At 42.7% G+C, this 14,379-nt stretch overlaps 1 protein-coding gene across 5 annotated transcripts in view; it reads right to left on the bottom strand.

Annotated features, from left to right (window-relative positions):
• The window catches only part of MIGA1 (mitoguardin 1), a 98,912-nt gene that overhangs the window by 24,691 nt on the left and 59,842 nt on the right, over positions 1-14,379 (bottom strand). For all 5 annotated transcript variants that reach the window (XM_033916641.1, XM_033916642.1, XM_033916640.1 and 2 more), the window contains 3 exons: positions 8,063-8,181; positions 5,469-5,541; positions 1,106-1,192 (listed from right to left, as the gene is read on the bottom strand). In XM_033916641.1, coding sequence (XP_033772532.1) covers positions 1,106-1,192; positions 5,469-5,541; positions 8,063-8,181 — 279 coding nt within the window. The remainder of the gene's footprint in view (positions 1-1,105; positions 1,193-5,468; positions 5,542-8,062; positions 8,182-14,379) is intronic.

Here is a 14,379-nt window from a genome sequence, read left to right on the forward strand (position 1 = left end):
TACTGTATACTTATAGCAAGCACAACTCCAAAAACGGTGACGAAAGAAAAAAATCCCTACAAAAGAAAGAGAGTAGGGGGTTGACCAAATGACTTCCAACAGCCAACAGCTAAATGTTTACTGACAAAGCACCCAATTTTGGCTCTTTCTAAAACTGAGTGCATTGTCAATAAACTTTTGGTTATATATACTTAGCTGTTGGAAGTCATTTGGTCCACCCCTAACCACACGTATACCAGCTCTATGGGTGGTATAACTGCAGACACCCATTTGTTAAGCATGCCAATACCAGGTTACACATATGACACCTAGGCATCCTAGGCTCCCATTGCAAGTCCTCAAAGCACCAAAATGGAGGTGCCCGGCAGCAGAATTGCCCCCTAGTGCATCTTGGACTGTGAGGTCATTAATTCACTTCTATAAAACCACTGATTGGTTGGTAGGATTAGACACCATTTACTAGTGTTTCCTTGGGTTTGATATTTGTAACCAAGATGGCTATTTTTACTGCACTGAATAAGATAAGTAGATGGTGAATTTTGCTTATTCCCCGAGGAAGGCACTGCCAAAACATTGGCTCCTGGTTAATTTGAAGAATTCTGAAATTAGGTAATAAGTGTTTGCCCTTTGGTTTGTTAGCAGTTTCCTATTCCACTTGGAGCAATTTGACACTTTTATTAGGACTTCATTTTTCTTGTTACTTATTTATTTTTATATACCACTTACAGTCTAAGTGGTTTACTCAAGCATTTCCCCCTGTCTGTCCCGGTGGGCTCACACTCTACCTAATGTACCTGGGGCAATGAGAGATTAAGTGACTTGCCCAGGGTCACAAGGAGCAGTGTGGGATTTGAACCCACAACCTCAGAGTGCTGAGGCTGTAGCTCTAACCACTGCACCACACACTCCCACCACACACATAGCTCACAGATTAACAAAATTCTTGTTTCCACTACGGTGTTTTCCAGCAATATCACAGGAATTGCTACTACAAATGGCCATTTTGGGTGCTCTTCCATTTTGTCAGAACTTGCAGTAACATTATTCAACTAAATTTTTTGTACACAGTTTGACTTTCACACAGAAGACCATGAGAGTATATTACCTTTTTAGCTTTCACAATCAAAGCAGACAACATTTTCCTTCCAGTCTCAGCAAGAAAAGTTCTGCTGTTTGTTTCTGAAAGAATTACCTGCAAAAGTTCAGGGCAAGAATGGCTCATAGCACATTTATTGATAAGACCATTATATGTATTTGTAGAAAACTTTCATGCACATAAATACAACATCAGTACTAAACATTATGTATGTGTGTACGAATATAAAACAAACTGCACCAAATATCAGAAAGGGAAAAAAAAAAAAAAATCCCCCCATAAAGCAGAGATGACCAAATCATCGAGTTGGTGAGCACTTTAATGAAATCCATTGTGTATATAGTAGTGGATACGGACCCATCCATGACTGTCTACATGTTGGATTTCATTGGCAGAGGTTGTGGTAAGAGCAGTTAACGTAGCTGGTTTTAAGAAAGGTTTGGACAATTTCCTGGAGGAAAAAGCCTATAGTCTGTTATAGAGGCAGACATGGGGGAAGCCACTGCTTGCCCTGGATTGGTAGCATGGAATGTTGCTACTATTTGGGTATTTGCCAGGTACTAGTGACCTGGATTGGCCACCGTGAAGATGGGCTACTGGGCTAGATGGACAATTGGTCTGACCCTGTAAGGCTATTCTTACGTTATGTTCTTAAAAGTTTGACGATTTGGATACCTCTGCTTTTTTTTCGCCTTCTGCATTAATATATAATAGATATGAAAAAGCTTGTTTTAATAAAACACACTTTAGTGTGCCAACAGAGGTATGGAGTAATTTTATAAGGAAGCAATTCTATACACTTCTCCCTCCGGATTCGCGGGGGATAGGGGCAGAGCCGGACCGCGAATGACGAAAAACTGCGAATATCCGGCTCTGACCCACCCCCGCCTCCCTCCCGCCTTCCCGGCCTTACCTGGTGATCTAGCGGGCTTTCGGGGCAGGAGCGATCTTCCTATGCTCCTGCCCCGTGCAGGTCGCCATTAGGAAATGGCTGCTGTGAGTTCCTGTAGTCTCTCGAGACTACGACGGGAACTCCCTACAGCTATTTCCTAATGGCGATCTGCACGGGGCAGGAGCGTAGGAAGATCGCTCCTGCCCCGAAAGCCCGCTAGACCACCAGGTAAGGCCGGGATGCCGGGGGGAAGACTTACGGATGTTTTTTTTCCTTCTTTTTCCCCCTCCTAAAAAAATCACGAATATGTGAAATCGCGATTACTGAAACTGCGAATGGGGAGGGGGAAGTGTAAAATAGAGCCTAGGCATCATTAAATCTAGTTAGATGCTTATATGCATTAGGCGCATTTCTATGAAGTAAAGCCAATATGCCATAGACCCTAACTGAAGGGGGGGGTAACACATGGGTGGAACTTGGGTGGGTCATGGGTGAGTCTCCCAGTAAGGTGCATACTTTATAGCAGTGTGTTGCAAACTTTTCAAGGTGCGAACACTAATCTCGCAGCCGCGGCTGGAGGGCACTCGGAAATGCGAGGACATCGATGTAATGACATCACACGCATGCATGCCGACATCATGTCAATGTCGGCAAATGTGCAGATGTCCTCCAGCCATAGCCCTGAACCTCCTATTACTGCCGGTGGGGGGGGGGGGGGTGTTTACTGCAGAAGCAGAGGTGAGGAGAAGGAGCACAGGTGCCGGCTGACTGACTACAGGATGTGCCTCTCGCTACGAGATATATTAAACACTAAGGCACTCCACTTATATAAATATTTAAGGATGAGGCACATAAACTTCCAATATATAAGGATATAAACCAAATATATATACACCTCTTTCACTTCCAAGTTTACAATCAACCGATCCTAAGCGAGGTCACCTCCCCACTCAGTATACACTCATGGTGGGCGGCTTTACACCTCAACTCGTCATTGGATCCTTTATATAGTTTTATTTTTTGACTTTTTGGCTTTTAGTTCATCTTAAATAACTACCAAGGATAATTCACTTAGTTTTTACTTAGCTTTTTTAGCTCGACTTCTGGTCACTATTCATAGAACGGGGGATAACCGACATGTTTCACCCATGTGATTTACAACGGTTTCCTCAAGGCTATCACTTCCTATAATTCACACTCCATTCCGAACAGACCAGTTAGCTCTCCAGAGAGGCACGCCGCGTAAACAGTCAGCCAGCGCCAGTGTCTCTCCTCCTCACTGGCATCTCACGCCACATCTGGAATCTGCCGTGGCACACAGTCTGCAATACACTGCTTTATAGAATACTATATAAACTATACGTGTCACTTAGTGCACTTAGGCATGCCAACTTATACCTGCCATTAATAAGAGGGCTTGTCTATACATGGATGCTCCAATGCTGACCTTATTCTTGTATTCTATAAAGAAACTGATGCAAAATGCCATTAAAGAACTGACACTAAGCACCTGGCATTGGAGTGTGTAACAGGCACGGAGGCCTATCATGCTTGCAGAGACCACATGGGTAGCTCTATGACCCTGTTTGGCAGGGACAAGGCCTATAATGTGGTGCAGAGGCCACAGGGGGGGGGGGGAACTCTGTGTCTCTGATCATAGGAAGTCCACGGAAGACAAGGCTATTTTATTTAGAAGGAAATACATCACCCATGAGGCTTAGTTAGGGCCGGGGAATCCCCATTAGGGCTCTAGTAAGGTGGAGGAAAAATTTGGACTAGAATCCCATGGGAAGAGAGAAACAAAGCATCCTAATAGCTGTCAGGAAGGGGAAAGCACAAGGAAAGTATTCCTGGGCTATTTGGGGGGGGGGATGGGAGGAGGGGTGTGTGTCCTAGTTTGGGTATGTTCCAGAACTTTCCCAACCACCATATAAAATCTAGTTGGCTAAAGGAGAAGGGGGAAGACATGAATAGAACTACCTGGGACTGATGAAAGATAGGAAGCTTGCCAGAACATGCTGAGGAGATCTTTGGGGAAAGAAGGTTCCGCAAGCAGTAAGCCTTGGCAAGACTGGACTATGAACAGAGTTACCAAATGACTGTTTGCATATATGAAGTAAATGTGGAAAGAAAGTGAATGCTGAAGAAAAGCAAAAGCTGGGAAAGGGGACATCAGCTGGATGTGTTTTGAGAAAGTGACCTGCAAGCAATCTGTAAACCTTGACAGGGGAGGGAATTGAGGAAAGGTTCCAGATGCCTGTTTGCATAAGAAATGCAGTGATGCTGGGGAGGTCAGAAGCTCAGCATAGTCTTTTGTTAAGGATTTCCTTTTAATTATCAGCCAGGGGAGGAGGATGACACAGGAAAATAAGTTATGTAAAGTGTTGGTGTCATCCAAGGATTAGAGGCAGTTAATTAAAATGAAACCCTTCCGAGTCTGTATTAGATCCAAGATTGCAGGATCCTGAGAGTGATGCCAGAAAGCTCATTTGCATATGCAAATGGACTGTCCTTGTAAACCCTGTTCTCCAGTTGAAAAAGGGTGAGAACAGGAGTCAATGAGCTTGTAAAGGCTACAGAAAAGCCTCTAAGAAGCCAAATTGAGCTTCCATCCAGAGTGAACATTTGTGATTTTACCCTGAACTTAATAGTATGGGAAAATAGAGACTTCTGGCGGATTACAAATTTTTCAGGTACTCAAGCATTTTTCTCTAACTGTCCTGGTGGGTTTCTACTCTATCTAATGTACCTGGGGCAATCGGATTAAGTGACTTGCCCAGGGTCACAAGGAGCAGTGTGGGATTTGAACCCATAACCTCAGAGAGCCGAGGCTATATTTTTAACCACTGCATCACACACTCCCATACTCCCATCGTGAATGTAAGATAAGAAAAGGATCTCAGTAACCCTACAAACTATCCTGTGGGATAATAAAGTCTGTTTTTTTAACAGGGTGCCGGTCTCTTTCATCGATCCTCAAAAACTTCTCTTATTTGGGGCCCACTCAGCTATGAAAAACTAAGTAGCATTTTTTGTGCTTTTGTTTGTTTGTTTTCTAAGCTATACAACATATTATATTGAGGCCAGGTTGTAAAAAATTAAAACTAAAATAAAAAATATAAGTTATAGACAACCGAGTGGGCCCCAAATAAGAGAGGTTTTTGAGGATTGATGAAAGAGACCGGAACCCTGTTAAAAAAACAGACTTTATTATCCAACAGGATAGTCTGCAGGATTACTGAGATCCTTTTCCTACCATTTCTACCTCCCTTTTCTCACTTTAAATATCGTAGTCTAAGGAAGAGCCTAGTTCCAACATTTAATTTTTCTTACATTATTTTTATTGTTTAAGGTTGGATATGATTCTTTATTTCTCGAACAAGTAATTTTACTTATAAGGATTTGATAAATGAATAAACATAAAATTAAAAAAAGGTAAAGCAAAGTCACATTAGCAGGGTAAGAGGCAGCAACACTTGCCTGAAAAGCCTCCCGAACACAGTGGAGCTTAGCAAGGAAATCAGTGTCTCCAAGGCACTCTAGCATTTCAGTCCTAAGCACAATGGGGGAAAACGTTTCCAATGAGCGCACATCTTGATACAAGCACATGAAACAAAGGTAGGGTTCTCTACTCTGTAAATAAAAAAAAATGTAGGGCCCAATATTTAGCATTTTGCTGACCGCTGCCAGAATTGTACCCGGAAATTCAATGTGAGACTGCATCTGGGCATCGGCGTTGAATTCCCATGGCTACAGAAGTCAGGAAAAAAAAAACCACAACGTAGCCGGTTACGTGTGATATTTGGCACTTAACTGGCCCATGAAGAACTGCATTAATGACAGAACTGCATTTTATGCGGTCCTATTTAGGTGGTTATCTTAGCTGGTTAAATGCTGAAAATCAGCACTTAACTGGCGAAGTTCTGACTCTGCCCCTGGCATCCCTCCTCCCCCTCCCCCGGTCAAATTAGCCAATTTCGGCTTGGATGCTAATTGAGCATTTTCAGTTGCACTATCCAGTTAGGTGCCTCTGAAAATGCCTGGTAAACACTGGACATGCCCTCAGAATCTTTACCACAGATGTGGTGTGCTCACTGCAGTCCCAAACATGCTCTTTTCTGCATGTGCCTTTTAGGGCTCCTTTTACAAAGGTGCGTTAGGACTTTAACGTGCTGAATTGCCGCGCGTGCTAGACCTTAATGCCGGCACTGAGCTGGCGTTAGTTCTAGAAGCGTAGCGCGGGTTTACCGCGCGCTAAAATCCTGCGTGCGCTAAAAACACTAGCGCACCTTAGTAAAAGGAGCCCTTAGTATATAAAAGAGTACTTTTATAAAGCTTTCTCTTCATATGAAGCAGATGTTTTAAGTTTATCGGTGGCCCAAGTGATACAGATATAGTGAACAATCAATGATAATATGTTATAACACTTTCACATAAGTGATGCACGGTGTCAAATTGTATAACGAAAGAACAACACAGGCTCCACAACAAGTTAAATAGAAGGAAAAGCCTCCGAAAAGGGCCCTCCCGCCTCCACAAAAGTGGCTGTTAAAGGTGGTTGAGCGGTCACCTCATCGGCAAAAAACCTTCCTTTTAGTTGAACAAAGCTCTGTGCTGTGCTGTGAAAGCTCAAAAAGATGAACTTAAATCAACTTATCTTCAGCTGATCTGTGTTGTTCTTTTATTCTACAATTTGACACCTTGCATCACTTATGTGAAAGTGTTATAGCATAAGTTTATTGGTGGGACACCTTAGAGGGCACTGCTGTGAATTTCACATAAAAAGTGCCATCTACCCCTTCTAATTTATACTGAGCCCTCCCAAACTCCTCCCAAACCTACTAGACCCGCCTGCCTAACACCCCAATAGCCCTCATGGCTACAGGCGGCACCTATATGGCGGTATTTTGGTGGGTTTTGATGGGCTCACACTTTCCACCATACATGCAGTGGTTAGAGTAGCTTATGGGTCTGGGTCCTCCTCTCCATGGTTCACTAGTTCATCCAACAGGTTACTTAAAACACCTGTGTGATGCTCTACTAGGCTTTCCCATACCATGTGCTGCTGTTCTAGAGACAGGTATGTACTCTTTCTTTCAGATTTTTTGAGGGTGGGAGGGGGTTAGTGAGTTGTGTGTGTGTGGGGGGGGTCATACCTTAATATATCCAGTGGTCATCTGGTCAGTTTGGGTCCCATCGTGGAACTTTAATGCTTCTAAAATGGGTCTAGCTCTCTACGTCTAAGTTCCATCCCGGACGTCTTGGAAAAGATTTGATTATCGCTGCATGACGTCCAAGTTAGCTCCACTAAAAATATACCCATAACATGCCTCCCAGTCCGCCCCCTGGACCTCTGGATGCACGGCGAGAGAAACGTCTCTCTAGATGCCAAGTAAAAGAGTTTTATCAGCACTTGGACGTCCTGACGATTAAGACATCCAAGTGCCAACTTAGGTGGCTTTTATGGGTGTTTTAGTTTTTTGATTATGAGCCCCTTAGAGTCTCCCTCCATCTTATGTGTTTCCACATACATACATCTCAGTCCCAAACTTCCCATTAGCATTCTCACTTATATCATATTGCTTAACCTATACCATTCTTATATTACCTTACCCTACCCCTCCCTCCCCTCTCCTAATCCCACATATCCAACACCCTACTTAGTTTCCGTACATTCCAGCTTCCCACTTCTCTCCTCCTATACTTTTGCATTCTATAAAATACATGTGTACATGAATAAATCTAGGCGAGAGGAAGGATGGGAGATTGTTGTAGGGACCTCTCTGTTAAAGGCACATAAGCATCTATTCTGTCTTTAGAAAATAGGTATAAAAGAGGTACATGTTTGAGCATTTTTTAAGTACTTTGACATAAAATTATCCCTAATGATTTTTAAGTAAGAATATGTACTTCCTGGTATACTACTTTCATTGATATGCATTCGAGTATTATTATTAGTCAGATATTGCTGGCCCTCTTCTATTGTAAACCGCATAAAAATCCAGCTGGGCAACTGCTGAATATAAGAATGTATATAATGTAATGTAAATATCAGAGAAGTAAAATAAAATTACCTGAGTACTCTAGAGCAAATTCTCCCTTCATCTGCCAATCGCATCGCCTCTTCATATAAAGGGCAATGGCAAAGTGATCCCAGCCTGTAAGTGTTACGCATCTCTCTCTGTTCTGTTAGCTAGAAGAGATACAGCCTGTTAGAAAAGGCATTTCATAAGGATTAAAAAAAAAAGTTTCCTAAGAAGAAGCAGTACTGGCAAATTTTCAAACATTTTCACCTGCTCCGGTTAGAGCGGCTGTCTCAGCACCCTGAGGTTGCGAGTTCAATTCCCACTGCTGCTCCTTGTGACTCTGGCCAAGTCACTTAACACTTCATTGCCCCAGGCACAAAATAAGTGCTGTCTAAAAATATGTAAACCGCTTTGACTGTGTACACCACACAGAAAAAGCAGGATACAAGTCCCATCCCCTTTACCCTCCATCTCCACCAAAATTTCTGTGCAATTCACCGGCAACTGAGATGCGATTTACATTTCATAATTTGAATGCGTGCTAGTAGTGTCAAACTTCAAAAGCTAGGATTTTGGTTCAGAACTGAGATGATTTAAGTGTGTCTATCTATATATAGATCACAACCTTTCCCTTTCACTTTTTAGGCCTAGCCTTATTTGTAAAACATTTTCAATTACCCTCCTGATGTTGTTTTTTCCTTAAATGTTCTTTTACTTTCTTTAAAATTGTAATTCACCCTTTTTCCCTTATGTATCGCTAATTAATTGTGTATAAATTGTTTTACTTTGTCCCCCCAAAATTTTTATTGTTACACGCATTGAAAATATTTGACATTGCGTTTATATCAAACTTTTAATAAACTTGAAACTTGGTATGAATAGAATTTGACCAGACAAATCTATAGGGTGAACCAAAAAAAAATTTCTGTGCTCATGTCAGAATGTCATTTTGATTCTGGTAAAATTGATGACAAGAGGGAAAGCAGCTCCCTCCTGCTGGTGAAGAAAAAGAAAAACATGTTTATTGGTAGTAGAGAATGATACGGGGAAAAATTTTTCCCCGTCCCCGCGGGAACTCATTTCCCTATCCTGTCCCTGCGATTTCTTTTCCTGTCCCTGCCCCATCCCTGCAAGCTCCGTCCTCATCTGCACAAGCCTCAAACACTTTAAAATCATAAGTAGCAACATTCTAGAGCTCAGATTGTGATGTCATAATGCCTCATTCCACCAACGCCTAAGCTCTGTCCTCATCTGCACAAGCCTCAAACACTTTAAAATCATAAGTAGCAACATTCCAGAGCTCAGATTGTGATGTCATAATGCCTCATTCCACCAACGCCTAAGCTCTGTCCTCATCTGCACAAGCCTCAAACGCTTTAAAATCATAAGTAGCAACATTCCAGAGCTCTGATTGTGATGTCATAATGCCTCATTCCACCAACGCCTAAGCTCTGTCCTCATCCGCACAAGCCTCAAACGCTTTAAAATCATAAGTAGCAACATTCTAGAGTTCAGATTGTGATGTCATAATGCCTCATTCCACCAATGCCTAAGCTCCGTCATCATCTGCACAAGCCTCAAACACTTTAAAATCATAAGTGTTCGAGGCTTGTGTGGTTAAGGCAGAGCTTACAGGAACGGGACAGGGACAACGCACCAAGAACTGCCAGAAGAACTAACAAATCGATTCTGGAAGGGATCAAACCGGCTACGTCACTCGAAGTCCAAATGACGAAGTTACGACTGTCTCATTTTTATCACACCATCAGAAAAGAGAGATCATTGATGAAGGACATCATGTTTGGGAAGATTGAAGGAACCAGGCGAAGAGAGTAATTTGCAATCAGATGGCTGGACACATTGAAAACTAATAGGGGTGATGCTGGAGGACCTTTCCGGACTGGCACAAAACCGATTTCTTTTTAGATTTGCAATGCATCAAATCGAGCACTAGGACTCGAGCACTAGTCGATGGCACCTAACAACAACACTGAGGGCCTGTTTTACAAAGCCGCGCAGTAACGGCCCCGAAGCCCATCGAGATTTAAAGGGCTTCAGGGGTGTTGCTGCGCTTGTAAAACAGGCAGTGATTGTTTTTACTGAATACTGAACTGTTGTGATTTTTGTTGCTACTGCTTTATGTGGGCTTGGGATCTTTGTATTTTACTGAATACGTATTGCATATTTTTGTGTGATTTTTATTGTTAGTGTTATGTGTGGTACATTTTTAGTTTTAGTAGGCAACAGATGAAATGTCTCTGGGAGTAGTATAAAGTAAATACAGGTTGAAATAATCCCATATATGTCATATTTAAAAGCAGTACTCTATGGACGGTCCCTGACCCTCCGGCGTTTTGGAATTGGTGGAACCAGTTGCATCAGTTGGCCATCTGGGAGGCGCGAGATGCTGGACAGGCAAGGAAGTGAAAGCTGTTGTTCTTGAATATCTGGGAGCCGTACCTGCAAGCCTTGCATCCAAAGGTCTGCAGTGCGGTCTTAAGATGGGTGTCCTAATCTGGGCGCTCAGTTAGTTGGGCTGGGAGAGTACTGGTGAGTATAGGTGGGGTGGGGAGGGACGGGGGGATTGGGAAGGGGAGGCGAGGGGTACTGAACGGTTCGGGCATTTAGTTGGGATCAGTGGGTATAAGTGGGGGGAAGGAGTAGTGTGGCATCTTCGGGGCCCATAAGAGTCCAGGGCCTCGGAGTGCTTTCCGCTGCTTTATTCTCGCTTGCCCTATGTAGATTAGGTTGGAGGGGGGGGGGGAGTTTGGTAGTTGTTACTTTTCTTCTGTACTTGCTTGTTATTTATTGTATATGATGCATCATTATTTGTGCTGTGCACCCGTGGGGTGCCCGGACATTGTCTTTGTTGTTTGCATCAATAAAAATTGTTTGAACCTAAAAGCAGTACTCTAAGTATGATGCAGGAGAAAGGGAAAGGGACTTGATACACCACCTCTCTGTGGTTATAATCAAAGCAGTTTACATATTACATAAGTATTTTGTACCTGGGGGCAATGGAAGGTTACGTGATTTGCCCTGAGTCACATAGAGCTACAGTGGGAATTTAACTCAGCTCCCCAGGCCACTCGTCTATTGGGCCTCTACTCCCTTGAAAAGAGGAGACTGAGAGGGGACATGATCAAAACATTCAAGATAATGAAGGGAATAGACTTAGTAGATAGACAGGTTGTTTACCCTCTCCAAGGTAGAGAGAACGAGAGGGCACTCTCTAAAGTTAAAAGGGGATAGATTCCGTACAAACGTAAGGAAGTTCTTCTTCACCCAGAGAGTGGTGGAAAACTGGAACGCTCTTCCAGAGGCTGTTATAGGGGAAAACACCCTCCAGGGATTCAAGACAAAGTTAGACAAGTTCCTGCTGAACCGGAATGTATGCAGGTAAGGCTAGTTTCAGTTAGAGCGCCGGTCTTTGACCTAAGGGCTGCCGTGTGAGCGGACTGCTGGGCACGACGGACCACTGGTCTGACCCAGCAGCGGCAATTCTTATGTTTTAACTGTTACCTTCCCATAGACATCATAACTACGTAACATGCAGGAACTGAAACAATTCTCTATGCTTCTAATCTGGAATACGTTTTTCCTTGAGTGGATGAATGAGATCATCCGGTTTTAAGTACGAAATGAGTTGGAGTCTTAATAGAGACAGAAAAAGATTTACTGAGCTAAACTACTTCAAACGTCAGTGGACACTTAACTACGGTGAAGCAAGCTTGAAACAATAAACCCCTGAGCGTGAATCACTCGAGGCTGACTTGGCCGACTTGTCACTTGGCTGCAATGCCTGACGGGGCCAGGAAAAGTGGCCTCCAGAAATAGATTTGCAGCTGTGAAAAAATGTTAGTGAAATTTTCAGACTGGTCTATAGTGGCAGTACTTGCTTGGCCTTTATTCGTCTGCTCAAATTTTCACAATATACTCAAAATTTATATGGTCTGCAGTATTTATATGACCTTTACCATGATAAAAACTATATACAGTATGTACTTATTCAGATAGGGGCAGCCATGTGGAGGGTAATTCAAAAAGAATGTGTCTATTTTTAGGTACCATGAACAAGCGTAAATAACCAGAATACCAGCACAGATACATTTAAGTGCACACCCATGCATCTAAATGTCAATATTCCAGCTACAAGCTATTATATACGCTGGCACCTAAATGAAATGATGGGAATGCACATAGGCAGAGTCTGGGCACAGCACAGGTGGGCGTACAGTTAGGCATCTACATTATAGAATCATTTGCATGCAGTTTAACATGAGGTTTTGTTTTAAAAACTTGTCATGTATGCTGTGCGGGTGCTTCTCATTTTTTGTTCAATTAAAGTCTCTCCAAAATATTAACGGTGCATGAACAGAAGGAGGTATAGCCCCTGACGAAACCGAGTGTGAAATGGTTGGGCAGCCGTCGGGCATATAAGATAAGTGCCTTCCTTTCTTTAGCACCTATGCACTTTATATTTATTGAATGGAATTAAATTAAGACTATAGTCATTTAGAGCACATGTCACTTTACCAAGACCAATGATGAATGTACTACCCAAGTAAGGGCATGAAAACCATTCAAGTAATGCTTTGGGTATTTGAGGTCTGGCAATTCAATATGACTCGATATCAATTTGTTCTCTGGTTATTTGATTGTTATTTTTTGAACAAGTCTTTGTTTTTTTCTTCAATTTAAGTTGATTTGCCAAACAGAAGTATGCATGGCAAAGAGCATGCAAAAACCTACTAAACATGCACTAAGAGAACTTTTTTCACATATACTTGTGTTTTCAAGCTTCAGTATATTGGTCTCTGCGTGTCTTTCAAGATTCTTCTTCCTCACTTGTGAAATGAACTAGGGAAATCCACAACAGCTGAGTTCCTCTAAGAGCAGAAATGCCTTCTCCAAATATTCCAAGGGAGGCCAAAGCACCCAGACAGCAGTAGCTGCTAAATTTCCCATCACTGCTACAATGGGCAGGATGCTTGAACCAGTTAAATGTCCTCAGGCATCGGCAAAATGTTCACGTACATTATCTGGTCATTTCAAGAAAGCAAAATGTAAGAACAGGCCAAAGGTCCATCAAGCCCAGTATCCTGTTTCCAATATGACCAACCAAGGTCACAAATATCTGGCAAGATCCCCAAAGAGTAAATGTTTCAATGGTTTACAGAATGAAAGCCCAACAGCACAGAGCGCCAATGCGTCCCTAGAAATATACACAACCACACAACAAATCTTTACTGGAGAAAGTGTTGTGTGGTTTTAACTTGTCGGCTTCTTGTAAATGAACATTTGGAGTATTAAGTCTTAAACTGCCTTCAGATGACGTGATTAGATGGCAACACTAGTAATTGAGAAGCAAAGCTCGTGCTGGACAGACTTCTCCAGTCCTTGCTCTGAAAATGATAAGGACAAATCAAGTATGTATATCTACAATCACATCATACATTCTGAGTCATCTAATATGTTAGAAGTATGTCAACATATACAATGTTATGAAAAATGTTTTTAAAATATAAAAGCATGATTATATGGAAAATTGTTTTAGTGAGATGTTTAGGATTGATTTTATGACCTAATATTGTTTATGGGGGGAAACAGGGGGGATGTATTAATTCACCTCGAGTTTTTTTTTGTGAGGGAAAAATCAGGTTCATAGACAACGGCGTGAAAGACAAAAGCGGCGCCGACAATTGAGCGCAGCGCACGCCGCCGCGCCGCTCTAAATTACAGTTTTTAGGGGCTCCGACGGGGGGTTTTGTTGGGGAACCCCCCCAGTTTACTTAATAGACATCGCGCCGGCGTTATGGGGGGTTTGGGGGGTTGTAACCCTCCACATTTTACTGTAAACTGAACTTTTTCCCTAAAAACAGGGAAAAAGTGAAGTTTTCAGTAAAATGTGGGGGGTTACAACCCTCCACACCCCCCACAACGCGGCGCGATGCCTATTAAGTAAAGTGGGGGGGTTCCCCCCCACGCCCCCCCGTCGGAGCGCTAAAAACAGTAATTTAGAGCGGTGCGGCGGCGCGCGCTTCGCTTAATTGTCTGGGCGTGCCTTTGTCCCGGCGCGCTTTTGACCTGACACCAAACAATCAAACGTTGTAAAGAACAAATGAAACCAGTGCTCACAAGTTTGAAACCTGTACTATTTCATCCGTTTTCTGTGCAATGTTTATCATTACATCGTGTGCGTCTCATAAACTAACATTGCCTTCTGCTAAGGAGTTTTTCTTGTTATGAAGACAAAAGCTTGGTGCTATTTGGGTGCTGTGCCAGGGTTTTGGAATCAACTCCCTGAGGATCTTAAAATACTGGACTATTGCTCAGCATTTCACAAACATTTGAAGTCTTGGTCG

Source organism: Geotrypetes seraphini, chromosome 12 (assembly GCF_902459505.1).
Source record: "Geotrypetes seraphini chromosome 12, aGeoSer1.1, whole genome shotgun sequence".
Lineage (NCBI taxonomy): Eukaryota > Metazoa > Chordata > Amphibia > Gymnophiona > Dermophiidae > Geotrypetes > Geotrypetes seraphini.